The sequence below is a fragment of the Fukomys damarensis genome, unplaced genomic scaffold, assembly GCF_012274545.1.
Source record: "Fukomys damarensis isolate Sample0158 unplaced genomic scaffold, DMR_v1.0_HiC HiC_scaffold_28, whole genome shotgun sequence".
NCBI classification, from domain to species: domain Eukaryota; kingdom Metazoa; phylum Chordata; class Mammalia; order Rodentia; family Bathyergidae; genus Fukomys; species Fukomys damarensis.
In genome coordinates, this window is record NW_022900940.1 from 37,289,949 (window position 1) to 37,316,957 (window position 27,009).

The following is a 27,009-nucleotide window of genomic DNA, read 5'->3' on the forward strand; positions in this document are numbered from 1 at the left end:
ATCTTTAAGATTAATGATCCTTCTTTAGTGTTGTCCAATTTTCTGATAAATTCATCCAGTGAATTTGTGTGTGTGTGCACATATGTGTGCATATGTGTTAGGCCTACCACTGATACACATCCCAGCCCTCAAAGAATGCTCAGCTTCATGTATTTTGTTTTTCTATTATAGTATATCTGATTTGGTTCCTTTTAGAGACTCCATTTCTCTATTGAAATTCTATCTTTCCCCCTGCTCCAGTATTGGAGATTGAACCCAAGATCTTTACATGAAGCTACATCCCCAGCCCTTTTTAATTTTTTTGTTTGTTTTGAGACAGAGTCTCACTAATTTGCTAAGTTGCCCAGGCTGGGTTTGTACTTGCCATCCTCCTGCCTCAGCCTCCCAAGTGCTGAGATTACAGGCATACACCACCAATGCCCAGCTTCCATTTTCTTTTATTCTTTATAGTTAGGTTGTTTTAAGGCTATAGGTATAGCTACAGAATGTTTACCTGGTATGCATGGTTTGATTCCTAGCACCACACAATAAAACTCTTTTTTAAAGTTCTTGTCTGCTAATTATGATATAGCAATCATCTGTGAGTTTGTTTTTAGTTACTGTTTTTTCTTTTAGTCCTTAGCTACTTCTTGTGACTTGTATGTTTTGATTTTATGGTAAGCATTAAATTATGTTAAATAATTGTAGAGGCTAAACCGGTATTTTCCTATAGAAAACTGTGTATTGTCCTCTCTAGGTTGAGTTGCTGATCAGTTCAGTCAGTAGTTGTTGGAATTTTATTGCACCATTATTGAGCTCTAGTTAACCTTTGATTTCAAATGTCTTTGAAGTGACTGTTATGTTGCTATATCCTCTTTCCAGCAGTATTTTGGGATCTAAGCAGCCTAAGACTAAAGAACTTCTTTATGCCTTTCTAGGTGAAACTTTGGTCTTCTGTGTCATGACATGTTGAATAAAAAACAAACAAACAAACAAACAAACATGGGCAGTCGGAAGAACCAACCAGGCATTTGGGGTTCCTCCAGATTCAAATGTACTGCATTAGCCATATAAACATTAAATTTTGGTTAGTTTCTCCTTACTTTAATAAAGCTCCTCTGTCTGCAGTAGGTCCAATTGAATGTCCACATGTCCAGACTTAGAAAATGTTACCAGGAGTGAAAATAGTCGTACCTGAGTTCACCTAGGGAAGTCTTAACCTTTTTTGAAATTAAGTTCCTTTAAACTTATTTATATCCAGAGTTGTTCTATGTTTTTAAATTTTTAATTATTTCCAGATGTGGTGTTCCATGCCTGTAATCCCAACACTTGGGAGGCTGAGGCAAGAGAATCACCACAAATTTGAGGCTAGCCTGGGCTATATAATGAGTTCAAGGCCAGCAAGAACGATAAAGTGACTCAAAAGAAAAAAATATTAAATGATTTTTAGCTTCATTTTTTATTTCTAATTACTATACTGTGAAGTGTTTTCTGGTATATTCTTCTATGTCCTAACCAAAAACAGAATTTTAGGAGGCATTATGAAAAAGAATTGTTTTTATTAAGCATGATGCTATGAAGCAATGTTATGATGCAATGATGATTAATAACTTCTTTACAATTTTCCCTTCCTCTTAATTTGAAAAAATAAAACTCTTGTAACATGATTGTAATACTATTGTATAGAAATGCATTCCATCTTTTTTATTCCAGGACTTTTTGAAATGTGCTTATGAAGCCTGCAATGCACATAATCTTCAGCCTGTTAAATTTTTTCTTGAAAAAATGATTCAGACATATGAGATGATGATTGTTAGACATGGGTAAGATTATAGATTATCTGCTATCATTTAATGTTATTTTGATTAAACTTTAAAAACAACTAAAATGCATATCCAAAAGAATGAACTTTGTATACTAGGTAGGAGAGAGAGCAAACAACTTCTTACTTCCTAGTAGTTTACATAACAGGTTTATTTCTCTCATACTACATGTCCCACCAGAGTTGGTAAGGATTGCTTATTCAGTGTCTAGTAGTAGTAACATGGAACTCTGCATTTTTTGTCAACTATGTTATTCCTGCTCCTTAATGTACACTCCCTTTTCAGGGAGACAACCTAAAAGTTCCAATCAATAAATGGACCATACTCAAAGGTGATGCATAATTATCTTTGTATCAGATTTGGAAGTAGTTCCTCCTGATCCAGAGACCTAAAAATTAGAAAGACAAGTTGTTTGCCTGACACACACCCAGTATGCAGTAGTAGGTTTGTCAGAACATGACTACCAGAGCAAACACTCCCATTCAAAAATTGGAGGAGTCAGTATTCTGTAGTAATTCTTAAATCTGGCTGGGCATGTGAGGAGATAGATCTAGGGCTGGATTTTCTGTGAAATTAATAGAGTTTAAAATAAAAGACCTCTTACTTTTTTCATTTTTTTCTTTTTATTGAGTTTATTGGTACATTCTAGGTATACAGTACAGTTACATTCATTACTGGGATCTTGTATCTTTACATGACAGGTCTTGGTTCTCATTTTTTCCCCTTGTCCCTGCCTTCCCTTTACCCCTTCCTCCCCTCCCCATTTACAAATACTTTATTTCCATTTTTTCATTTTCTCATATTTTTTTCTTTTCCCATTTCCCCTACACCTTTAGCCCTTTTCTTCCTATTTCACATTGTTAATTATCTCATTAGGATCTTATGTACTATTATAGTTTTTCACACCAGAGAAACTATTTGGGATTTACATATGTGTGACTTATTTATTTCACTTAGGAGTATATCTTCAAAATGTATCCATTTTCCTATGAATGACTCTAATTTCTCATTCTTTATGGCTGAGTAGTATTCCATTTTATAGAAAAACCACATCTTCTTTATCCAGTTTCCAACTGATGGGCAAATGGACTGTTTCCAAGTTTTAGCTATTACACACTGGGCCGCTATAAACATAAATGCACATATATCACTGTGATATGATTCTTTTAATTCTTTTGGAAAGATAGCCAGCAGAGGGATGGCTGGGTCAAGTAAAACCTCTAGTCCCAGCTCTTTGAGGTATCTCCATATTGATTTCCATAGCGGTTGCACCAGTCTACACTTGCACCAACAATGGAGAAGGGTTCCTTTCTCCCCACAACCCCGCCAACATTTGTTATTGGTTGATTTCTTGATAGCTGCCATTCTTTGTGGGGTGAGGTGGAATCTCAGTGTTGTTTTCATCTGCATCTCTCAACCTCTAGTCCCAGCTCTTTGAGGTATCTCCATATTGATTTCCATAGCGGTTGCACCAGTCTACACTTGCACCAACAATGGAGAAGGGTTCCTTTCTCCCCACAACCCCGCCAACATTTGTTATTGGTTGATTTCTTGATAGCTGCCATTCTTTGTGGGGTGAGGTGGAATCTCAGTGTTGTTTTCATCTGCATCTCTCGAATGACCAGTGATGTGGAACATTTTTTCATAAATTTACTTGCTGCTTTTACTTCTTTGTCTGAGAAATGTCTGTTCATTTACTTTTAGGGGTACTTCCAAGGGGCCATAAGCATTTTATGTGTATAATTTTTGTATAAGGTGTCGTTAAATGGATATGGTCATTTTATTTGTTTGTTTGTTTGTTGTTTTTTGAGGCAGGGTCTTGTGATGTAGTTTAGACTGGCCTTGAACTCACTATGTAGCCTCGGCTGGCCTCAGACTCTCAGCAATCTTCCTGCCTCAGTCTCCTAAATGCTGGGATTACAGGTGTGCACAACCATGCCCGACTGATATGATCATTTTAAATTCAAAATTGTGTATGTATTCTTTTCATTAAAGAACTCTTATCTTGCCCCTAAACTGTATAAATTTAAAGTTCTTTAAAATTTGAGCTATAGTTTACCTCTAATTTCTACTTTTGCTTGATTTTGCTCCTTGGGAATAGCTTTGCAGCCAGCTGTTCTCCATTGGACTTGATTTAACTTTCTGAATGTTTTTCATTTTTATTTTCTTGTCATGTGTGAAGTGCACAGTATGGAAAATTTTGTTCTTAATAATTGAGTAATGTTTTTTATCCTGCTTTCTACTTATAGAAAGCTAAGGTCTAAATAGTCATGATATTTAAAGGCATCTTCAAATACGCTTTTTTTTTCCCTGACAGGAGACTTTGTTAGGGAAGGCAGATTAGGAAGAGGAGACACGGAAGAGAGAAGAGAGAGCAAAAATGCTTTGGATTATGCAGGTTTTCAAACACAAAAATGTGGGGAAGAGTAGAATCAACCCTCATGTGCATCTAATACACAAGGATTGTTTTAAATCTTGAACATTCATTTCTTTTTCAGGGTAGTCGTGGAAGGAGGATTGTTAGTAATTTCCCTCAAAAGCTTAATAAACTTTATCTTTTTCCCCCCAGGAAGCTCCATGTGCATGTAGCCATATCCATGGTCCGCATTAAGTTATATCTTTATAAATTTCCTTGTAATATCTTTAAACCTAATGGGCTGATTTGAGAAGACCATACCCTTAGCCTATTTTCCCTGGATTGTTTTGTGTCCTGGAAATAATTACAGTTGTGACTTCTTATCCACAATTTTGTTTTCTACTGTTTTAGTTACCCACGTTCAACAGCAGCCCAAAAAGCTTAAAGAGAAATTTCATATTTTGAGAAAGCATAGTAATATAATTTTGTTACAATATGTTGTTATAATTGTTCTGTTATTATTAGTTATTGTTAATCCCCTACTATATACAATTTACAAATTAAACCTTGTTATAGTTATGGATGTGTAGAGAAAAACATAGTATAATATGGGGTTTGATACTACCCATGATTTCAGGTATTTACAGGTGGTTTTATAACATATCCCCCATGGAAAAGGGGACTGCTTACTGGGAGTGACATTAATGCTTCACAGATTTTAATAATGTGATGCAGTTGCATCACATTGGTTTGATCCTTGATGCCAAGCTGAGTCTTAATAGATTTTTGTTGTTCAATGGTTTTCTTCTATTAAATGGGGATAATAAACTGCTTTATTCAATCCCACAAGTATCTGAATTTCTGAGCTCCTATTCTCTTTTATTATTACTTTCAGACAGGCATTTTTTTTCTAGGTTGTTAAGTCCATCTATTGTCTGCCATTATATATTGTTTTTTTTCATTAAGTTTATTGGTACTTTTTAGGTATACAGTGCAATTACATTCACCGTTGGGGTCTTGCACCTTTACCACAGTGATATATGAGCACCCATGTTTATAGCGGCACAGTTTGTAATAGCTAAGATATGGAAACAGCCCAATTGCCCATCAACTGGAGATTGGATAAAGAAAATGTGGTTTTTCTGTAAAACGGAGTATTACTCATCCATAAAGAACGAGAAACTGGAGACATTTATAGCTAAATGAATGCACATTGAGGCAGCCCTACTCTTAAGTGAAATAAATAGGACACACATGTCTAAATACTGAATAGTTTCTCTGGTGTGAAAAACTAAATGTGTAAATAAGATTCAAATTGTATAATTGATAATGTGAGATACTAAAGGACTAAATGAGTAGGGGAAGTGGGAAGGGTAGAGGAAAAGAAAGAAGGAAGAGGGGCCAGGGATTTAGCTCAGTGATTCTGCCACCTGCCTCGAAAGCGCAAGGACCAGAGTTTGATAACCTGGTACGAAAAAAAAATATGAGAAAAGGAAAAAAATGGAAACAAAAATATTGGTATATAACGTATTATTAATGTTCTATTTACTATCTATTTACCCCAAAATTCTAATTTCATTATGTATATTTGTTTTTCAGGTTATCTAAAGGGACCTTAGTATTTTATCATTCCATAGCAATAATCATCAGTCTTTTAGCTTCTGATACCTATTAATTTCTCACCAAGCCAGTGGCACATATTATCTTTTTTTTGTTATGTCCAGAACACCTTCCTCCCTTCTGTGTACCAGTAGCTATCATTAAGGATGGGCTGGGCTATTTCATTTTAGAGACTTTTTATTATACTCTCTTTTGTAGATAATTGTATTATGTAATATGGAAAGTTGAATATGTCAACCAGTTTAGAAGTTATATGTGTTTTTATCAAGTCCAAAAAAAGTCATATAATTTTAAGAACTATAGCAATTATCATACAGTAAAGTTTTATTACTAGTATAAATAATTTAATTTACCATTATTTTTTAGAATCTTACTGTATCATTGCTTCTTTAACAGTTTTATGTTAGTAGGAGAGCCTTTTGCTGCCAAGACAAAAGTTCTGCATGTGCTGGCTGATACTTTAACTCTGATGAATGAATATGGCTTTGGAGAGGAAGAAAAGGTCATTTATAGGACTGTAAACCCCAAATCAATTACTATGGGCCAACTTTTTGGGCAGTTTGACCCAGTGTCTCATGAGGTAATCTATAGTATAACTTCTCAACTCTCCTGTTGACAGTGCATATTAAAGCAAGAAATGTGAAATTTTTTTTTCTGCTAAATCCAATTTAGCAGATATTTTCAACTCTTCCTTTTCTCCCTCAGTGGACTGATGGTATCGTGGCAAACACTTTCAGAGAATTTGCCTTGTCAGAAACACCTGACCGGAAATGGGTTGTATTTGATGGTCCTATTGACACTTTGTGGATAGAGAGTATGAACACAGTACTGGATGATAATAAAAAGGTAAATCATGATAAAAAGTAGATCATATTCAGATATGATTAAGCAATTTTATATGTTCAACAACTAGCAACTAGGATTATATATTTCAAATAAACAGTGCAATAGATTGAATAGGTTTATAAGTGATTATTTTAATGTGCTGTAGTCTTTTTTCAAAAAATTAAAGTATGATATTACAACTTTTGTGTTAATAGGAAAGCTTAGTAATCTACTAAGAAGAAAAGTTATGAACTTTCAGTCTTATAGTTTCTTATAAAATTAATATTTTAGGAGAAAATAGGTCTCATTTCATATTTTCAAAATATTGAATGCTGCCAGGCGTGGTGGCACACGCCTGCAATCGTAACACTTGGGAGTCTGAGGCAGGAGGATATATGACCTTAGGAGGTGTGAAATAAAAGAATTAGGAAATGAAGGCCTACTAATATTTATTTCATTTGAGAGAGAATATATATAGTATCAGAATATGCACTAATTCTAAGTATAGATTTTGTGATTTTTTTAGTATATATATTCAATATAACTGTGACCTAAATAAAAATACATAAAATTTCCTACAAATTTCATCAATGTGTACATCCTCCCTCAGTGATAAGCACTATTCTGACTTATATGATAAATGAGTTTTGCAGGTCCTAAGCTTCATGTAAATAGGATCATATTCTTTAATGTTTTCCATTTCTTTTTTTTTAATCAATGTATAATGAGATATTGTTGTGGAAGTGATGTCTAAGGCTCAGAGCCAAGTAGAAGGGTTGTCTCATATTGGCTGAGCAGAAAGTATGAAAGGGAAATTTAGATATATAGATTTGATAGTGGAAATTTAAATCCTCTGATTACTTCTCTTTTATTTGTGAAGTGGTAGGACCTGGTTCTTTGAAGATTTGAGGAAAAAGAATGTGGTTTAAATTAGCTATTATGAAAAATGGGAAAGATACCTGCATAGAAAAACAGGAGCAGCCAGATGTGGTGGTGCATGCCTGTAATCCCAGCACTCAGGAGGCTGAGGCAGGAGGATCGCTGTGAGTTCGAGACCAGCCTGGGCTACATAGTGAGTTCCAGGTCCATCTCAACTACATAGTGAGACCCTGTCTCAAAAAAACATTAAGAAAAAAAAAGGAGCATGTCTTGGTAACCCTGAGGGCCTTATTGAAAAGAAACACTGGAATTATTATTCATACTACCAAGATCTGCCTTTGTGAAGTAGTCTCAACCATACTAAACAGTGTGGGTGTAGTGTAGGTGATGTTGGAAGCTAGGAAATAATTAAAGACTTTAGATCCATTGGTATGAGAATAGTAGAAACATTGCACCACATAACATAAGTTCCCTAATGAAGGAAATGGAAATAGCAGTGACATGAATGTCCTAATAAAAATGCAGAGCAAGTGTATTAGGTGACAGTGAGCAGGACAGCTGGATGGATTGGAAGCTGTGAGCAGAGACCAAGATGTTTGAATTTAATATTTCAGAATTATATAGTGTTTCAGGAGAGAAGTTTTCAGATATATGAAATAGATGGCTGGAGTTGAGTAAGAAAAATAAGTGAAAACAAGGTGGTCAAAGACCTGAAGGGCTATTATGTTGAGATGTTCATCCTCATGAACACTGGATCACACAGTGCTATAGAAGAGAAAGCTAAACAGGAGGAGAATCCTTGAGTGCTGATGAGTGACAGCAAATGCAGGGATTTTTTCAAAGGAGAAAGGGCTGTACTTGATGGTGGAATAAAAGTACTTTGGAGACAGCATAATAGTGAGGGAAATGCTGATTCCACCTCCCAACTTGATGGCAGATAAAGAGATTTGCTGAGATAATCTGGTAGATAATTAAAAGTAGTCGAGACCCACATTATCCAATATAGCTTTCTGCAATGCTGGACTATCTGCACTATCTAATAAGATAGCCACTATCCACATGGAGTTCTTGAGCATTTGAAGTGCAGCTTAGTGAAATTGAAGAACTGAATTTTAAATGTCATTAAAATTAAATATGAATAACTACATATGGCTAGTGGCTGCCATATCAGTCAGTCTAACTCTAAACCCTTCATTTATTTTGCATGTAAAAAGCTGTTTCCAAAGATGTTAAGTGCCTAATTGTTGACATATAAATAGGTAAGGGTAAAACTGGGGCAAGAGTGAGGGCTGTAGAAGCAGAGAGGAAACACAGAAATAAATACAGAGGAAAATATTTTAAAGACCCAGCCGTGCTTAATTTGGTATATCAAGTTAACAGTCACCATCATCATCATCATCATTAATACTATTAAAAGTTAATGATAATTCCAAAAGTACAAGATAAGGAGATGGGAGAAGACAGAATAGTTTTAATAATAATGGACAAGATAAGAATTTAAGAGAAAGAAAGTAGTTAATAAATTCAGTTTTTCACATACTTGATAAAGAGGAAGTGTTTTTAAATTTTTATTATGTAAATGTTGGCCGTACATAATGATTACATTAAAGGAGATATAACAAACCAGAGCTAGACCAATATTTTCTGGTTTCTATTCTAATAATTCATTATATCACTGAAGATACTTTTTTATGATAAGAAAAATAAAATTTTTGAGAAATTTGAAATATTTATTAATGTTTGAAAAATAATTGCCTTTAGCTTTGCCTTATGAGTGGAGAAATCATTCAAATGTCCCCTCAAATGAGTCTCATCTTTGAAACAATGGACCTTTCCCAGGCCTCAGTAAGTTTCTAATTTAATACAGTAGTAGTTTTTGTGTTTGTCCATTTGTTCACTTGTTTATTCATTAATTTAGTCAAAAGTAACTTTTAGTATGTGTCACAAAATGGGTTTAAAGCTGGGAATACAAAGATGAATAAGACACATATAAGCCTAGGAAGGACAAGAATCATACTAATAAATCCCAACACACAGTTATGGGTAAACACACTAAGAGTAAGGACTGAATTGAACATCCACAAGGGGATTGAACAGAGAAAGACCATGGAAGGTATTTGAGTGTTTGATTTTGTTTTGAAAAAGAGATGACTTATCCAGGGAGATTGGCTGGAACTGGGCTTTCCAAATCATGACAAGATGATGTATAAAGAAAGACATGGAGCCATGATTTGCCTGAGAAACAGAACTAAAAATATTTTTCTGTGTGGGGAACATCTAGTGCATGTGAGGCTGTAGAGAAAGACTAGAAGCCAGATCATGAAGGGCTATGCAAGTCATGCTAAGAAATAGTTTGTGGGGTCTGGGATTTAGCTCAGTGGTGTTGCTGCCTGCCTCAAAAGTTCAAGGACCCAAAGTTCGATCACCAGTACCCCCCCAAAAAAAAAGAAATATTTGGTGATTGCTAGATACCACTGGTATAAATGCAACTGTGAGTAAACAAAACTTGTCTTATTTTCTTTAGCCTGCCACTGTAAGTCGTTGTGGCATGATTTATTTGGAGCCCTCACAGTTAGGATGGGAACCACTCGTGTCTTCATGGTTGAATTCCCTGAAAGAACCTTTATGTGAACCACAACACCAAGCTCTTCTGAGTGGACTTTTTGACTGGTTAATAACACCTTCTTTAAAGTTTCTTAAGAAAAACTGCAAGGTAACACTGTAATTCTTTAATTTCAATTTTTTTTTCTACTCACTTAAGTTTAAAGTCACAATCATAACTAAAACTAGTTTTCTCCTTACAAGTTAGTATCTCTGTTTCGTTTTATATTGCTCAAGTTACAGCTGAATGACATAGAATGTAAATTTATTCCAGCTAAACTATTTGTATCAAGCCATTGTATTTCAAGCTTTAAAAATCCAAAGTATCTTTTACATTTTAAACATATTTAAAATGTATGACTTTATAAGCTCACACGTGTATATAGTATTTTATAGAAAATTATACATTGTGTTAGTTCCCTAAGGCTGTCATAAATTACCCCAAACTTGATGGCTTAAAACAACAGAAATTTATTCTCAGTTTTGGGGGCCATAAACCTGAAATCATGATGTTGGCAGGGCTATACTTCCTTTGAAACTCTTAAGGAAGAATCTTTCCTAACCTCTTCTAGATTCTAGTGGCTCCAGGAGTTCCTTGGATTGTGGCTGCATTTTCTTCAAATCTCTTCTTTTAATTTCACATAGCCTTCTACTCTGTGTCTCCCCCTCTGAGTGACGCTTACAGTCACTTGGGGTTTTGAATTTAGTGCTTACTGTGTACTCCAGAATGACCTCCTCTTCTCAAGATCCTTAGTCACATTTTCAAAGACCTTTCTTCTATAAGACCGTGTTCATAAATCCCTGGGACACTGAAATATCATTTTGGGGACTACTGTTGAAATGTCACCACCACATCACACATTCATATTTACAGATAAATGCATATATTGATATACAGTGGACACTTACGAATTTGATTGGTTCACAAGGGTTGGTTGTAAGTCAACACAGCTGAGATCTGGATGTTTACCTCGGTACATGCCATAGATAACAAGAGGCTGATAAATTTTCCATTAACCTAATTAACCCAAGTTGTTCATATGTTGGGCTGGTCATAACTTGAGGGTCCACTGTGCAGAGGGAAGAGATATTCAGTGGATTTCTCACCCTAAAATATTATCTCAGAAATGGGAAAAATGTGAGTCATAGAAGGAAAACTGAACAATTCCATTTTATGAAGATTCTGTATGTTGTCTTCATAGAATACACAAAATTCATTGGTTTTTTTTTTTAGTTTTAAATCTCTGATACTATATATTGTAAATAATGCAAAATAGTCTCTATCTTTCCAAATAATAAGGGAAGGATTTTTTAATAATTCTCACATCTTCTATAGTCAGTCAATTCCAAAGAGCTATTGATTTTCCCTCCTCAAGAATGTTTTGTCCTTTTTCTCTTCATTGCTTTTTCTCCAACTATTCACCTATCCTACCCTTTTTGTTATAGTAGCCTCAGTTCTGACCTTCATCATTTCCTAACTGAGTCAATACAATAGAGCTCCTCTGGCCCAGCCTATATCCTGCTATTAGAATGAAGATTCTAAAGCACATACCTTCACTTTAAACCAAAAAATACATCCTTTGGAACCTTCCTCTTATAATGAGATCCCTTAACACAGCCTTTACTGCCTCTTGAGGTCTGACCCTTGTCTGCTTCTCAAGCCTTATTTTTTGCCCTTCCCCCTTCACACTCCATTTTTACATCCTACAGAATCTTCTTAATAATTTGTGCCATTTCATATCTTCATTTGTTTGGATGTGTTGCATTTCCTGCCTTGAACATTTTCCTCTTCTTCACCTACCTAATTTACATCTTCATTCTGAACTATAGAGTCCACCAAAAAATATGTACACACACTTCAGGAAAAGAAAAACTTGCTTAAATATTTTATACTGAATTTATGAGACCTTCTGAGATTAATACAAGTTACCTTTGGCCCCTATCATTACAAGAGATGCTTAAGGTGGTGGCCCTTAGCTTCCAGACATTTATTAGTACAGTGAACTGCTGCTTGGGTAACCTTGGTCATTGAGATTTCTGCACATGCATTTTCAATTTCTTCTTGAGGGGAAGAAGTGTAGTAGGTTTTCTGTGATACATGACATCCTCTAGTGTCCCCCATATGAGGATAACGCCATCTGTTGAAGAGACATCATACTAGTTTTCTTTTCCTGAAGCGTGTATACATTTTTGATGGACTCTATATTGCTTCCCCTTTGTTCATCCCTTTCCTATTTTCCTAATCTGTGCTCCTCCATCCTGAGATTTTTCTCTCTCATATAATTATTAGACAATATTATTTTTAGACTGTATTATTTTTGTCTATTTAGTTTTAGTGTTGCTGCTTTTTGGGGATCGTGTGTTTATTTCTTTATCTCCTAGCTTGGTCTATAGGTATATAGGTGTATATGCCATTCACAAATGTTTGTTGAATAAATAACTGAATACATGGCTATAGAAGGTTTCATTTCTGTTATTCTTAGAACATTGCTAATTTGTTTACAGTAGCTAATTTTCATTTAGAATAAGAATATGTTATGTACAATTTTATAATATAATGGCCAAAATAAAATACTTGAAAAAAATTTTTGTCATGCCTACAATTTAAATTCTTTAAGTTTAAATGTTTTAAACTTTTTTAATGGTGGCAAAGTTTTATTAACAGTAGAAAAAGAAATAAGCTCTGTGGAACAAGTTTGGGCCAAGTAAAAGTAGGAAAAGAAGTATACCCTACAGTGTGAGGGTGGGCCACCATTTAAGAGAGAACACAGGGGTCTAAATGTTATATACTTTTAAAAATTTTTGTTTTGGATTTTGAGACAGAGTGTTGCTACCTAGTTCAGGCTGGCCTTGAACTTTTACTGTGTATCCCAGATTGGCCTTGAACTCACAGTGATCTTCCTGCCTCAGTCTCCCTAGTGCTAGGCTTACAGATGTGCACCACTATGTTCAGCTCCCTTATCAATTTTTAAAATGAATTATTTCCCTTGTTTTATTCTTGAAATAAGATGAAAGTTAAGAATAATTCTGAACTATTCTTTTCATTTTGCAGGAACTGTTTCCTACAAGCAATAGCAATGTGGTTGTATCTCTTACACGCCTCTTTGAAGTACTGCTCTGTAATGTGGTAGAAAATGATCCTACCAGCAAGCACATTCGTGTTTGGATTATGGTTAGTTCTACACCTAATATGGGCTTAAGAGACAAAATAAAATACACTTTTCTCAAATAGTATTTGTATTCAGAAAGATGTTTACAACACTCAGAGAACTTTTTTGGTGATCACTGAAAGAATGGCTGAAAACACTTTGGTCTGACTTGGTATTCTGATGCTAAAAAAAAAAATACTTAATTAAAATAATCCCATTTAGACTTTTTGTTGTTGTTGTTGTTTTTTGTTTTGTTTTTTGTTTTGTTTTTTGAGACAGGGTCTCACTATTTAGTTGAGACAGACCTGGAACTCACTATGTAGCCCAGGCTGGTCTCGAACTCAAAGCAATCCTCCCTCCTCAGCCCCTCAAAGTGCTGGGATTATAGGCATGTGCCACCATGCCCGGCTCCCCATTTTGACTTTAGGTGAATTGATTTTGTCTTAATGTTAAGCCAGCATTTGGCAGCCTTGAAACTAGCTATGCAAACAGCTAGGTAGACTGCAGAGTCTTTGAAGAGGTCAGTTGTTCTAGCTAGCTAAAGTCTGGAGGTCAAGAAAACCAGAGACTGTGGCAATAGTGAACAGAAATTATCAAAGGGGACCAAAGGAAAGTTTTTTTGTTTTGGTCCTTTTCCTTTGTGCCTCTTTCCCAGCTTGCCCCCTACCTTTTGTACCAGGGATCGAACTTGGGTCCTTCTGCTTTTGAGGCAGGCAGCAGAACCACTGAGCTAAATCCCCAGCCCCTTATTTTTTTTTCTCTCTCATTGAGTTTATTGGTACATTTTAGGTATACAGTACAGTTACTTTCGTCACTGGGATCTTGTACTTTTACATGACAGGTCTTGGTTCTCATTTTTTCCCCTTGTCCCTGCCCTCCCTTCACCCCCTCCTCCCCTCCCCATTTACAAACACTATTTCGATTTTTTCATTTTCTCATATTTTTTTCTTTTCCCTTATTTCCTTTTCCCTACCCTTCCCTTCCCTTCCCACTTTCCCTACACCTTTAGCCCTTTTCTTCCTATTTCACATTGTCAATTATATGTACTGTTACAGTTTTTCACACCAGAGAAACTATTTGGTATTTACACATGTGTGATTTATTTATTTCACTTAGGAGTATATCCTCAATATGTATCCATTTTCCTATGAATGACTCTAATTTCTCATTCTTTATGGCTGAGTAGTATTCCGCTATAAACATAGGTGCGCATATATCACTGTGATATGATTCTTTTAATTCTTTTGGAAAGATGCCAGCAGAGGGATGGCTGGGTCAAATGGAACTTCTAGTCCCAGCTCTTTGAGGTATCTCCATATTGATTTCCATAGTGGTTGCACCAGTCTGCACTCCCACCAACAATGGAGAAGGGTTCCTTTCTCCCCACAACCCCGCCAACATTTGTTATTGGTTGATTTCTTGATAGCTGCCATTCTTTGTGGGGTGAGGTGGAATCTCAGTGTTGTTTTCATCTGCATCTCTCGAATGACCAGTGATGTGGAACATTTTTTCATATATTTACTTGCTGTTTTTACTTCTTTGTCTGAGAAATGTCTGTTCATTTCAAATGTCCATTTTTCAATCAGGTCTTTATATTTGGGGGGGCTGATTATTTTAAGTTCTTTATATATTCTAGATAAGAATCCATTGTCTGAGGAGCTGCTGGTAAAATTTTTTTCCCACATTGTAGGTTGTCTTTTAGTTCTATTGATGGTTTCTTTTGCAGTGCAGAAGCTTTTTAGTAAGATGAGATCCCAGTTGTTGATTCTTCTGCTAGTTCCTGTGCTCCTGAGGATTTGTTCCTAAAGTCTTTTCCTATGCCAATGTCTTCAAGGGTTTTGCCTAACTTATCTTCCTGCAAGTTTAGTGTTTCTTTTTAAATATTTAGATCTTCAATCTACTTGGATTTTAATTTAGTGCACGGTGAAAGATAAAGGTCTAGTTTTAATCTTTGGCAGGTTGAAATCCAGTTTTTCCAACACCATTTATTAAAGAGACTATCTTGCCTCCAGTGAGGATGGTCAGCTCCTTTATCAAAGATGAGGTAGCTGAGTACATCTGGAGTTGTTTATATATTTTCCAATCTGTTCCACTGATCCTCAGGTCTGTTTCTTTGCCAGTACCATGCTGTTTTTATCACAGTGGCTTTATAGTATAGTTTCAAATTGGGAATTGTTATACCCGCTGCCATATCTCTGTTGCCTAGGATGATAATAAACTCTGCCTTTTTTTTTTGTACTAGGGATCGAACTTGGACCCTTGAGTTTGCAAGGCAGGCAGCAGAACCACTGAGCCAAATCCCCAGCCCTGTCAGCCCTTATTCTTAATGCCTTGAAGTTTTCTACTCTGCTCATCTCTTGTACTCTATGGCAGTAACAGTTCTCTTTCAGTATTTTCCCTTCACCTTGTTGCCACAGAAAATCTTTTACCTCAGACATCTCATGATACCTTTCTAACCATAAGTTCTTCCTTTCTACCTCCCTTTGCCTTCCTCCACTTTAGAGGAAATTGAACAGACATTTCTGAAGTATAACCAGTTTTCTTCCCTAGGTTTGGAGCTGTCTTTCACAGGCAGTTCTCAATATTCTTCCATACTTATTTTATTACTTTTACAAAATAAAAAAGTATCCCAGGAATATATATTAATATATTTATAGTGCCTGAAAAATTTTGCTCTTTTGGCAAACCCAAACTCTCTATCTTTCAAATGGTTGAAAATCACTTCTAAAAACTTACATGGGATAAAATTTTCTCTTAAAATACATGTGATTTATGTTTTTAGCTAGATAATGCATGTACATGGAGTAAAATTCCAAAGCCAAAAGTAAATTTTCATCCATACCAGTCCCCCTGCCATCCTTAAGGCCGTTATTACCAGGGCCCCATGTAGACTGCTAAAGGTATTTTATGCATATACTTTTTTATATGTATATATTTTTATACACCTTAACGTACATATGTACTGATTTGCATCCTTAATTACAGTATCTTTTGGAGATTGCTCCGTATCAGTTTGTATTAGAGTTACCTTGTTTTACAACAGCTACATGTATGGCATTGTGTATAGCATAATCTAAGTAAGTAGAACCCTTGTGGAAGAACATTTGGGCTTCTTCTCATCTTTGAGCGTTACAAAGAATGCTTCAGTGAATATTCTTGTACATTTATTATTTTCACAGGCAGGAATGCAAATGAGGATAAATTTTAAAAGATATTTTTAGATCATTTGTTACATGGACATTTAAAATTTTGAAAGAACATTGCCAGAAAAATGACTCTTTAAGTGAATAGGCCCTAACATATTAAGTTTTAGTTAAAATCTTCTTTATGTTTCATTTAAAATATTTAACATCAATTAATTTTTTCAACCAACAGGCTTGCTTTATATTCTCTTTAATTTGGTCCGTTGGAGGAAGTTGTGATACAGATGGTCGTCTTGCTTTTGACACTTTCATACGATTAATCATAATGGGGAAAAATGAAGAAAACCCAGTACCAGCCTGTGTGGATAAATGGGAATGCCAGTTTGATGAAAAAGGCCTGGTCTATGACTACATGTATGAGGTATGATGTAAGATGCTTGTTATAACAAGATGTTTTCACTTTTGAGTTATGTTTTTCAGTTCCTTCTTCATATTTCTCCTCTATAACTTGTGGTAGTATAGGTCCATTTACTTTAATAATATTTCTATTTTTCTACTTTATAAAGGAATTCAAAAAGGATTCTTTTAACCAACAAGTATTTAAATAATCATTTTACGTATACTAATTTTATTCCATGACCTCTAAGTTCTGGATAGAATCTTATCTATAATTTTTCCTACATCGTAGAAACTTAGAAAGGTGAGTAACTAGCAGAGCCAGGACTTGAGCCTACTAAACAGTGCAGGATTCTTTTCCCAAATCCATGCTCACTCAGAACTTTAAGAATATGACTAAAAAGAGACTTTAATCTCCATGCATCATAGTAAAAATTCAATAAAGTGATCTCTGGAAGTAAAAAATCAAGAGGTAAAAACACAAGCATATGCCTTAAGAATTGATGGTAAGGACCAAAATATACAGCTTAAAGAGGTAAATGTAGTAGCCATTAAGAAGGATAAAATGGGAATATGGAATTTCTGTTTTTCTTAATCTTGTGAAATTTTTGACTCTAAAATATGTGTATTTATAACTTTAACAAAATAAAGCTAAAACTTTAAAAATATGCAGTACTAAGATATTTTCACCTAAACTTGCAAAATTACCACCATTCAAACATATCCCATAGACATATAGAAATTTCTAGAACATAGGAAAAGATTCTTAGAGCCAGTCATGGCTCTGAAATAAGACTTTTGTTACCTTGCCATATATTTACACTCTATTGCTTGTTAGTGGGAAGCCTGGAATCTCCAGAGAGAGAGAGAGAGAGAGAGAGAGAGATGATCTGGAGAAGAATATAATGGTTGGGGTGATACAGTCCAGAAAGCAGTCAGGTGTATCAGAACAGCAGTTTATTTCAGCCAGTGGTTTGGAAGAGTTTTAATATTGTAACGCTTAAAGCATAGTCATGATAATATATCCTGGTTGAATATCAGCCTGGATCAAAATGCCAGAGTGTAATTTCAGAGAAAAATATAGAGAAAGTTCATGTGACAATTTGTTTTTAGCTAGATTCTTGTTTACTGTAAATGAAGAAAAACACGAAACAAAAATCTAGTAAATAATAAGGTACATTGGTGTGGCTTTTAAATAAATACTTGATATATGCAAAAGGATGTCTAAAAGGCATTTTGGGAAGATTAGAGTGTACAGAGAACATAAGGGCAAACATATCAGAAATTCTATGTATGTTGAAAATGTCATTAAAATTTTCAGATTATCATTTACAAAGGAACGTCCAAAAAATGTATATTTCTTAATTTGGGTGGTAGACTCATAGATGTTAACTTTATTAATTTGCTTTATGACTTAAAGGTATTACTTGCAGTCTTTTATATGAATTAATATTTCATTGTAAAAAGACAAAAAGCGAAATGTTTTAAAAGCAAACAATGTAAATATTGAAAAGAACCTTTAAGATATAGCAAGAACATGGTTGTAACACTTTCATATTCTCTTGTAGTTGAAAAACCGAGGTCGCTGGCTCCACTGGAATGAGTTAATTAAAAGTACTAATTTAGAAGATAAACATGTCAATATCCAAGATATCATAGTCCCTACAATGGATACAGTTAGATATACATTTCTTATGGATCTGAATATTGCCTCTGCAAAGTAAGGAACTCTGCTATAAACATGGATTTTGACACCAGAGAAACTATTCAGTATTTATACATGTGTGATTTATTTATTTCACTTAGGAGTATATCCTCAGTATGTATCCATTTTCCTATGAATGAATCTAATTTCTCATTCTTTGTGGCAGAGTAGTATTCCATTTTATAGAAAAACCACATCTTTATCCATCTCCAGCTGATGGGCATTTGGGCTGTTTCCAAGTTTTAGCCATTACTAACTGTGCCGCTATAAACATACATGCGCATATATCACTGTGAGAATTATAATGGTACATAAGATCCTAATGATATAATTGACAATGTGAAATAGGAAGAGAAAGGCTAAAGATGTAGGGAAAGTGGGAAGGGCAGGGGAAAGGTAATAAGGGAAAAGAAAAATATATGAGAAAATGAAATAATGGAAATAAAATGTTTGTAAATAGGGAAGGGAGGAGGGGTGAAGGGAGGGGCAGGGACAAGGGGAAAAAATGAGAACCAAGACCTGTCATGTAAAGGTACAAGATCCCAATGATGAATGTAACTGTACTGTATACCCTAAATGTACCAATAAACTTAATGAGAGACAAAAAAACCATGAATTTTGAGTGTAATGGTGCCATTCTAATAGGATTATAGAATTTTTAAAGTAAATTTTGAGGTCATCCAGTAAATAAGACCTGGGGAGACTAATTTACTAATGTCCAAGGTGACATGCATTGTTAATGATAAATCTAGAATCTAGGTTTCCTATTACCTACCCCAAAGCTCTTGCCATTATACTTTGTAGCCCTGCAAGTCACCTCATAACAGCAGAATAAAAGTCAGTTGCAATATTATAGTTAAAAACTATGTATTCTACTTAAAGATTAAGTGTATTCTGGAGGTATCAAACTGACAATGATCCACATTCTCCCATTATACTTAGCATTTCTCTATTATGTTCTATGACAGTTCTGGATTTCACAACTTAGATAAATGTCAGATCTAAAACTCAGATTTAAATCTTAAGAATACATAAAAAAGGGGTATATAATAATTATCAGAAACGTATACACCCACTTTAGGCATGTACACACCAACTTTTTTAATAACATTTTTATAGTTATTTTTCTTTTAAAACATTAAGCTTAATTTAATACTTTAAACTAGAAAAATTTACATAATATTTATAAATGTCTTTTTTTCAATACTGAACTTGTTTCTGAGAATATTTTGTGGCACTGTTATCTTGTTTTAAAAAACAGGCAAATAGCTATGAGAAATATTATTTCATCCCTATTTTTCATCTCTAGATGCAGTGTTTTACTTTAGAGGCTAATATTAAAAACTCTCACCAGGCACAGTATTGAACATGTAATCCCAACTACTTGGGAGGTTGAGACAGGAAGATCAGGACAATCTGTGTAACATAGTGAAACACTGTCTCAATCAACCACTCAATCATTCAACAAATCTTCCTTGGGAAGACTAGGCATTTGCCAATTTTGCGAAATTCCTAATGTAAGAGTTCTTTTTTTGTTTATGGCTCTGGTACAGTTTTGTGCAGAGTCTTTATCCAAAAATAAAATAAATGCAACCCCTTTCCTTGACCCCGGTAGTGGCCTGGGCATCCCGCACGTGGGGTGTGTAGGGTTCGGCACAGAGCCCGAGGGTCACAGCTGCTGAGGGGCCCTGCGCTATAAGAGTTCTTTTGTTCCAAAAATCATTCACCAGAAAAATACCTTTAAATGAATAAGTACAAATATGTAATTGCAAAGGTAATCACTTACATTGAAGCACATTATTAAAATATTGACATATTTAAGTTATAAGAGTAATATGTGCTTCTTTATGAATCACAATAAGCTCTAGCAGTGGCTTTGAAGACTGTAATTATTTTAAAGAAATAATGATATTTTGAGATACTATAAAATTGTGATTACAATTGCTACATTTTATTTAGAGAATAATGAGGGTATAATCTTTTCATTACCCAAGATCATAATTCCCTGAATTCTAAGAATTTCTTCAGTTGGTTTGTGGAGCTCCCCCAACAGTATTTTGATAAAGTTATTTTAATAAATAATTTTCTACAAAGTGAGTGTTAGGCTGGAACATGCCGGTGAATTCTTGGGGATCATTCTAATTCCAAAAGAACTTAATTTAGTACTTACAATCAATGATAATCTAAAAAAATGTATATTAGCATAATTTGGCTCACTTAGGTAACCTTGTACAATGGAATACTGCTTCTCAGTATCAGTGCTAACTTTTGTGTTTGTCTTTATGTATTGTGTGGTAACAAGTTACAGTCAAAATTAAAATATTTAATCTTTAATGTTTAAAGCTTGGATTTTGAAACTTAGGTTCCTTAGAGTTTTGTGAACATAAACTCCTGTGATTTTTCTCCTTAAAATTAGTAGATTTCAGCTAGGTGTGGTGTTGCATGCCTGTAATCCCAGTATTTGGGAGACAAGAGGCAGGAAGATTGCAGTGAGTTCAAGGCTAGCCTGGGTGACATAGTGAGTTCAGGGGGCCAGCCTGAACTACAAAGCGAGACCCTATCTCAAAAAACAAAAAACAAATACAGCAACAACAACAAAAATTAGTAGATTTCAATCAAGAATGGGCAACCACACTTTAGGCTCTACTGAATAAAGAATTTCTTAGAGTTTGCTTTTTTTTTCCCCTCATTGAGTTTATTGGTACATTTTAGGTATACAGTACAGTTACATTCATTATTGGGATCTTGTACCTTTACATGACAGGTCTTGAATATATAAAGAACTCAAAACAATCAGCCCCCCCAAAATATAAAGACCCGATTCATAAATGGGCGTCTGAAGTAAGCAGACATTTCTCAGACAAAGAAGTAAAAACAGCAAGTAAATATATGAAAAAATGTCCCACATCACTGGTCATTCAAGAGATACAGATGAAAACAACACTGAGATTCCACCTCACCCCACAAAGAATGGCAGCTATCAAGAAATCAACCAATAACAAATGTTGGCGGGGTTGTGGGGAGAAAGGAACCCTTCTCCATTGTTGGTGGGAGTGCAGACTGGTGCAACCACTATGGAAATCAATATGGAGATACCTCAAAGAGCTGGGACTAGAGGTTCCATTTGACCCAGCCATCCCTCTGCTGGCTATCTTTCCAAAAGAATTAATTATATTACAGAGATACATGTGCACCTATGTTTATAGCGGCCCAGTGTGTAATAGCTAAAACTTGGAAACAGCCCATTTGCCCATCAGTTGGAAACTGGATAAAGAAGATGTGGTTTTTCTATAAAATGGAATACTACTCAGCCATAAAGAATGAGAAATTAGAGTCATTCGTAGGAAAATGGATACATACTGGGGCAAGCAGCAGAACCACTGGGCTAAATCCCTAGCCTCCTGGATACATATTGAGGATATACTCCTAAGTGAAATAAATAAATCACACATGGGTAAATACTGAATAGTTTCTCTGGTGTGAATAAACTATAATAGTACATAAGATCCTAATGATAAGATGGACAATGTGAAATAGGAAGAAAGGGGCTAAAGGTGTAGGGAAAGTGGGAAGAGTAGGGGAAAGCTAATAAGGGAAAAAATAGGAGAAAACGAAAAAATGGAAATGAAGTGTTTGTAAAGGAGGGGAGGCGGGGTGAAGGGAGGGTAGGGACAAAAGGAAAAAATTAGAGTTTGCTTTTAAACAAATATTTTCTGTTAGTAACTGGATTGATTTAAAATGCTGTTAATTTTAGTAATTGTTAGCTTTATAATTCATTGTCATTCCAATCTCACAAAAATTTAATGCTATTAAGGTAACTGTGAAGCATCTTAAATGTATCTTAATTGCTTTCACCTTACTATTTGATTTCATATTACTCTGTACCCTAACTAAAAAGTACAAATAAATCATTTTCATAGGAGACAAATTTTTATTTTCTTTTTTGAAAAGCTAAGCATATCATTTGTTTTATTAGTTTATTTCAATGTTAATATTTTCAAAATAATAGCTGCAGCATTAGGCAAAAATATGTACCAGTGATTACTTTTACAAGTCTTTCATAAAATAATAACCATAGGTAAATATGAGAATTTCTGTACAAAGATGATTATTACTTGTTTTCAAGTAACCCTAGATTCCTTTGGTAAAAATGTATTCTGATTCCTTCCATTTTGAATAACGTGCTTATTGTTTTCATAAAGGCCACTGCTTTTTGTGGGCCCAACGGGTACAGGAAAATCAGTGTATGTGAAGGATAAGCTAATGAATCACTTGGAAAAGGATCGGTACTTCCCCTTTTATATTAATTTCTCTGCTCGGACCAGTGCCAATCAGGTTCAGGTTAGTTGAAAGCCAGAAACCTGAGTCTGTAATTATTAACTTGTTTCTTTATATGATAAATGTTTTAAATTTTGTATTAAATGAGCAACTGTGTATATCTGTGAATTTAAGACAGTGTTTTTACACTATTAGTGGATTATTGAGCTCTGTCATTTTTTTTCCTGAGATGAAGCAATGATTAGATGACTGAAGAAGACAGCCTGAAAGAAACATATACTCACATACACACACATGCGCACACACACACACACACACACGCACACACACACACCCTACAGCAGAGGGGCTGAAGATGAGAAAATTTCATTTGTCCTTTATAGCGTCTGCTGTATGATCTTTAGAGGCATCTCCTGCTCACTGGATACCAGGAACATGTAGCTCTACATCCCACCCTTTGCCTCTAGGATGAAACTACTTCATGAACCCTTTTCTAATTGCCATGTTTAACATCCATTTCCTAATTTATGCTTAGTCATTCTCCCCTGACCCATTTCTGTTGTGTTAAACTGAGGAATTCCTTTAGCTTCAAAATCTTATAAATTTTGAATTTCTTTACTGTGGAGTTTTATTTGAATGAAAATAGTTTCAGTATTCATTTTTACAATGGACAAGTGAGTTCTAAAAATATCAGAAATATAAGGAAATACATACATTTCTGTCAGCCATAAGAAGTTGACAAAATTTGTAAAGATGAATGCTTTTAAGTATTAAATAAGTTAAAGTTAATGTTGGGGTATCCAATGAGAAAATTATATATTTTAGAATTATATATGCGTGGATAGAATATTAATATATAAATAACTGCAATGATTCTGGGTATATAAAATGGTTTCAGTAAATGCTATTTGAATGATAAATAATAATGATAACTCTTCAATAAATGCTGTTTGAGTGTGAATTTTAGTATCACCCTAAATGTGAATGAGTAAGAATAAACACATACATAATGCTGCTTGGTATTTTTTTCTTACAAAGACTGTTAAACTCCTTTTCTTTTGTAGTGTTAAACTTGCCTTTTTTATGTTGTTAGTCATTGATAAATTAAGCACATTAGATGCTACTGATTTAAAAAGCCTATGGATACTGGTAACATAGGTCTTTCTTTTTTTTTTTTTTTTTTTTTTTTGGTATTGGGGATTCAACTCAGGTCTTTGTGCCACCAAACTGCTGAGCTAAGTCCCTAGCCGTAGGTCTTTCTTCTTAATACTTATTTAACATAAGCAAATAAAATAATAATAAATCCATAGTACAAGTATGGGTAAATATATCACTCTTTCTTTTTAAAATTTAGAATATTATTATGGCCAGATTGGATAAAAGGCGCAAAGGAGTTTTTGGACCACCTATGGGAAAAAAATGTGTGATTTTTATAGATGATATGAATATGCCGGCACTGGAGAAATATGGAGCTCAACCTCCTATTGAATTATTACGACAGCTTTTTGAATGTGGACATTGGTAAATATTTAACTGAAGTCTTAAAAAGTCATGCTGAAGTCATATCTCATATTTCACATTTTAATTTTTCAAAGCAAAACATATTTTTTTCCAAGATATTTAGGGGAAATTCATTGCTTAGAGTTTTGAAAGGATTTTCTATATATTTCTTTGTTTTGTGAGGTGAGGTCTTTCTATGATGACAAGGTTAGTCTCAAACTTGAGTGCTTAAGCAATCCTTTTGCCTGGGACTACAAGTGTACATCACTGCATCTGGTTCTATGTGTGTGTGTTTCTGTAGGACTGGGAATCATACAAAGGGCCTCCTACAAGGTAGACAAGTGAGAGCACTTCTCTGAAATATCTCCTAGTGCTTTTTTTTTTTTTTTTTTTTTTTTGGTATGGGGGATTGAACTCGGGTCCTTGCACTTGCAAGGCAGGCCACTGAACCGCTGAGCTAAATCCCCGGCCCTGTAGCTTTCTTTTTAAAGATTATTTATTTATTTTGAACACAATAAATTGAAGAAAGTACAGAGATTTTTCTGTATATCCCCTGAACTCACATAATTGTAACCTCTTCCACTTTCAAACTGTCCATCAGAATGGAACATTTTTTTCTACTGATGAACTTACATGGAGAAATCATAGTCACGCAAAATCTGGAGTTTACATTAGGATTTGTTTTGCAGATTGCTTTGAGTTTAGAAAATGTATAATGTCATGTATCCATCAGTATAAATTCATCCAGAGTATTTTGGCTGCCTTGAAACACTCATCTTTCTGCCCTTCTATTCCCTGGCAACCCATGATTGTACTATCTTCATGATTTTCACATTCTTTTCTATAATGTCCCAGTGTTTGTCAGCTTTCTCTTGCTCTAACAAATATCTGAACTAATCAACTTATAAAGTTCATGTTTATAGTTTTGAAGATTCTAGCCCATCATCAGTAGGGTCCATTGCTTTTAGAATTGTAGAGAGGTAGGCTATTATACCTCTTCATGGTATGCCACCCTACACTGTGTAGGGTGCATTTTTGTTTTCATTTTTCCTCTCTTTTCCTGGCTTTTTACTCAGTCCAAACTTGTTCTACAGAACTCATTTTCCCCCTGCCCCTCTGGGGTTTTTTCCTACATTAAAAAAGAAAAAAGAATTGAGGAAAGGCAGTACATTATGACAGGGAGCAAAATTACATATCCCGTGTCTGGGAAGTGAAAGAGAGGAAGAGTCTGGGATCCCACAGTACCCTTACAGGGCATTTCCAAGTGACCTAAATACCTTCTACTAGGCTGCACCTATTTAAGTTTCTCCACCTCACAGTAGTGCCAAGCTGGGCCCAAATGTTTAACCTGTGGGCCTTGGGAGAACAGTCCAGACCACACTGTAGTAGTCATATAGTTGGAATCGTACAGTAAGGGCCTTTCCAGACTGGCTTCTTTCATTTAGTACTATGGACTTAAGTTTACCCTATATCTTGTTATGGCTTGACAGTTCATTGCTTTTTATTGCTGAATAATAATCCATTGTCTAGAGGATAGCTTATTAAACCATTCACCTGCTAAAGGATATCTTGTTGCTTGCAGACTTCTTAGATTATAAATAAAGCTGCTGTAAGCATTTGTGTACAGATAATATGTGGACATAAGTTTTAAACTCCTTTGAGTAAATACCAAGAAGCACAATTACTAGTTCATTTGGTAAGAATATGTTTAGTTTTGTAAGAAATGCTCAAACTGTCTTCCAAAGTAGCTTGCATTCCCATCAGGAATGATTGAGAGTGAGTGTTGTTTCATAAGCCTTATAGCACTTAATGTCAGTATTTCAAATTTTGGTCATTCTCATAGATGTGTGGTGGTATGTTCTTGTTAAATTAATTTGTATTTTCCTGATTACATGTGGTATGGAACATCCTTTTTACATGTTTATTTTCCATTTGTATCTTTTCTTTAGTGAGATGCCTGTTAGGGTCTTTGGCTTATTTTTAAAGCTTTATATTTAAGCTTATTAGTTTTGCTTTTTTATTGTTCAGTTTTAAGAGTTATGTGTATTTTTAAATGATAGTCCTTCATCATATGTCTTTTGAAAAATATTCTTCCAGTCTGTGGTTTTCTTCTCATTCTCTCCGCCTTGCCTTTCAAAGAGCAGAAGTTTAATATTAATGAAGTCCAGCTTCTCAATTATTTCTTTTACATATCATGACTTTGATGGTGTATCTTAAAAAGTCAGTATCATTCCCAAAGTAATCTAGGTTTTCTTCTATATTATATTCTAGGAATTTTGCATTTAATATGTTATATCACATAAGTTTGCATTTTAAATTTAATATTTAGCTCTGTGATCCACTTTGGGTTAGTTGTTGTAAAAGGTGTAAAGTCTGTCTAGATTTTTTTGTGTTCATTTGCAGCCTATTGTTCTAGCACTATTTCATTTGTTAAAAGACTGTCTTTGCTTGGCCTTGGAGCCAGCCCCCTTTTCAATATTGAAGGATTTAATGGCTTGTTGAAAATGATTACCTTTTTACTCTGAGTAGTTCCAACTAAATTGTATCAGTTAGATACACATTTCTAATTAAAACTTTGAAGCATTGTTATTCTGTAATAAGTCCTGTTCTGTATATAACAAAGATGCTATTTAAATACCCTTATGCACTCTAGAAATTAGATTTGAGGTGAGCAAAAGAAAATCAGGACTGGGCCATAACCAGGGTGACTACATACTTTGTTATTCAATCTGAGAATAAAGGGGGATTTTTATTA

At 34.7% G+C, this 27,009-nt stretch overlaps 1 protein-coding gene across 1 annotated transcript in view; it reads left to right on the forward strand.

Annotated features, from left to right (window-relative positions):
• Window positions 1-27,009, forward strand: part of Dnah12 (dynein axonemal heavy chain 12) — a 245,694-nt gene that overhangs the window by 72,755 nt on the left and 145,930 nt on the right. The window contains exons 31-40 of the mRNA XM_010612737.3: window positions 1,693-1,802; window positions 6,175-6,358; window positions 6,484-6,624; window positions 9,244-9,327; window positions 10,007-10,195; window positions 13,136-13,255; window positions 16,608-16,796; window positions 18,340-18,491; window positions 22,679-22,817; window positions 24,109-24,275. Coding sequence (XP_010611039.1) covers window positions 1,693-1,802; window positions 6,175-6,358; window positions 6,484-6,624; window positions 9,244-9,327; window positions 10,007-10,195; window positions 13,136-13,255; window positions 16,608-16,796; window positions 18,340-18,491; window positions 22,679-22,817; window positions 24,109-24,275 — 1,475 coding nt within the window. The remainder of the gene's footprint in view (window positions 1-1,692; window positions 1,803-6,174; window positions 6,359-6,483; window positions 6,625-9,243; window positions 9,328-10,006; window positions 10,196-13,135; window positions 13,256-16,607; window positions 16,797-18,339; window positions 18,492-22,678; window positions 22,818-24,108; window positions 24,276-27,009) is intronic.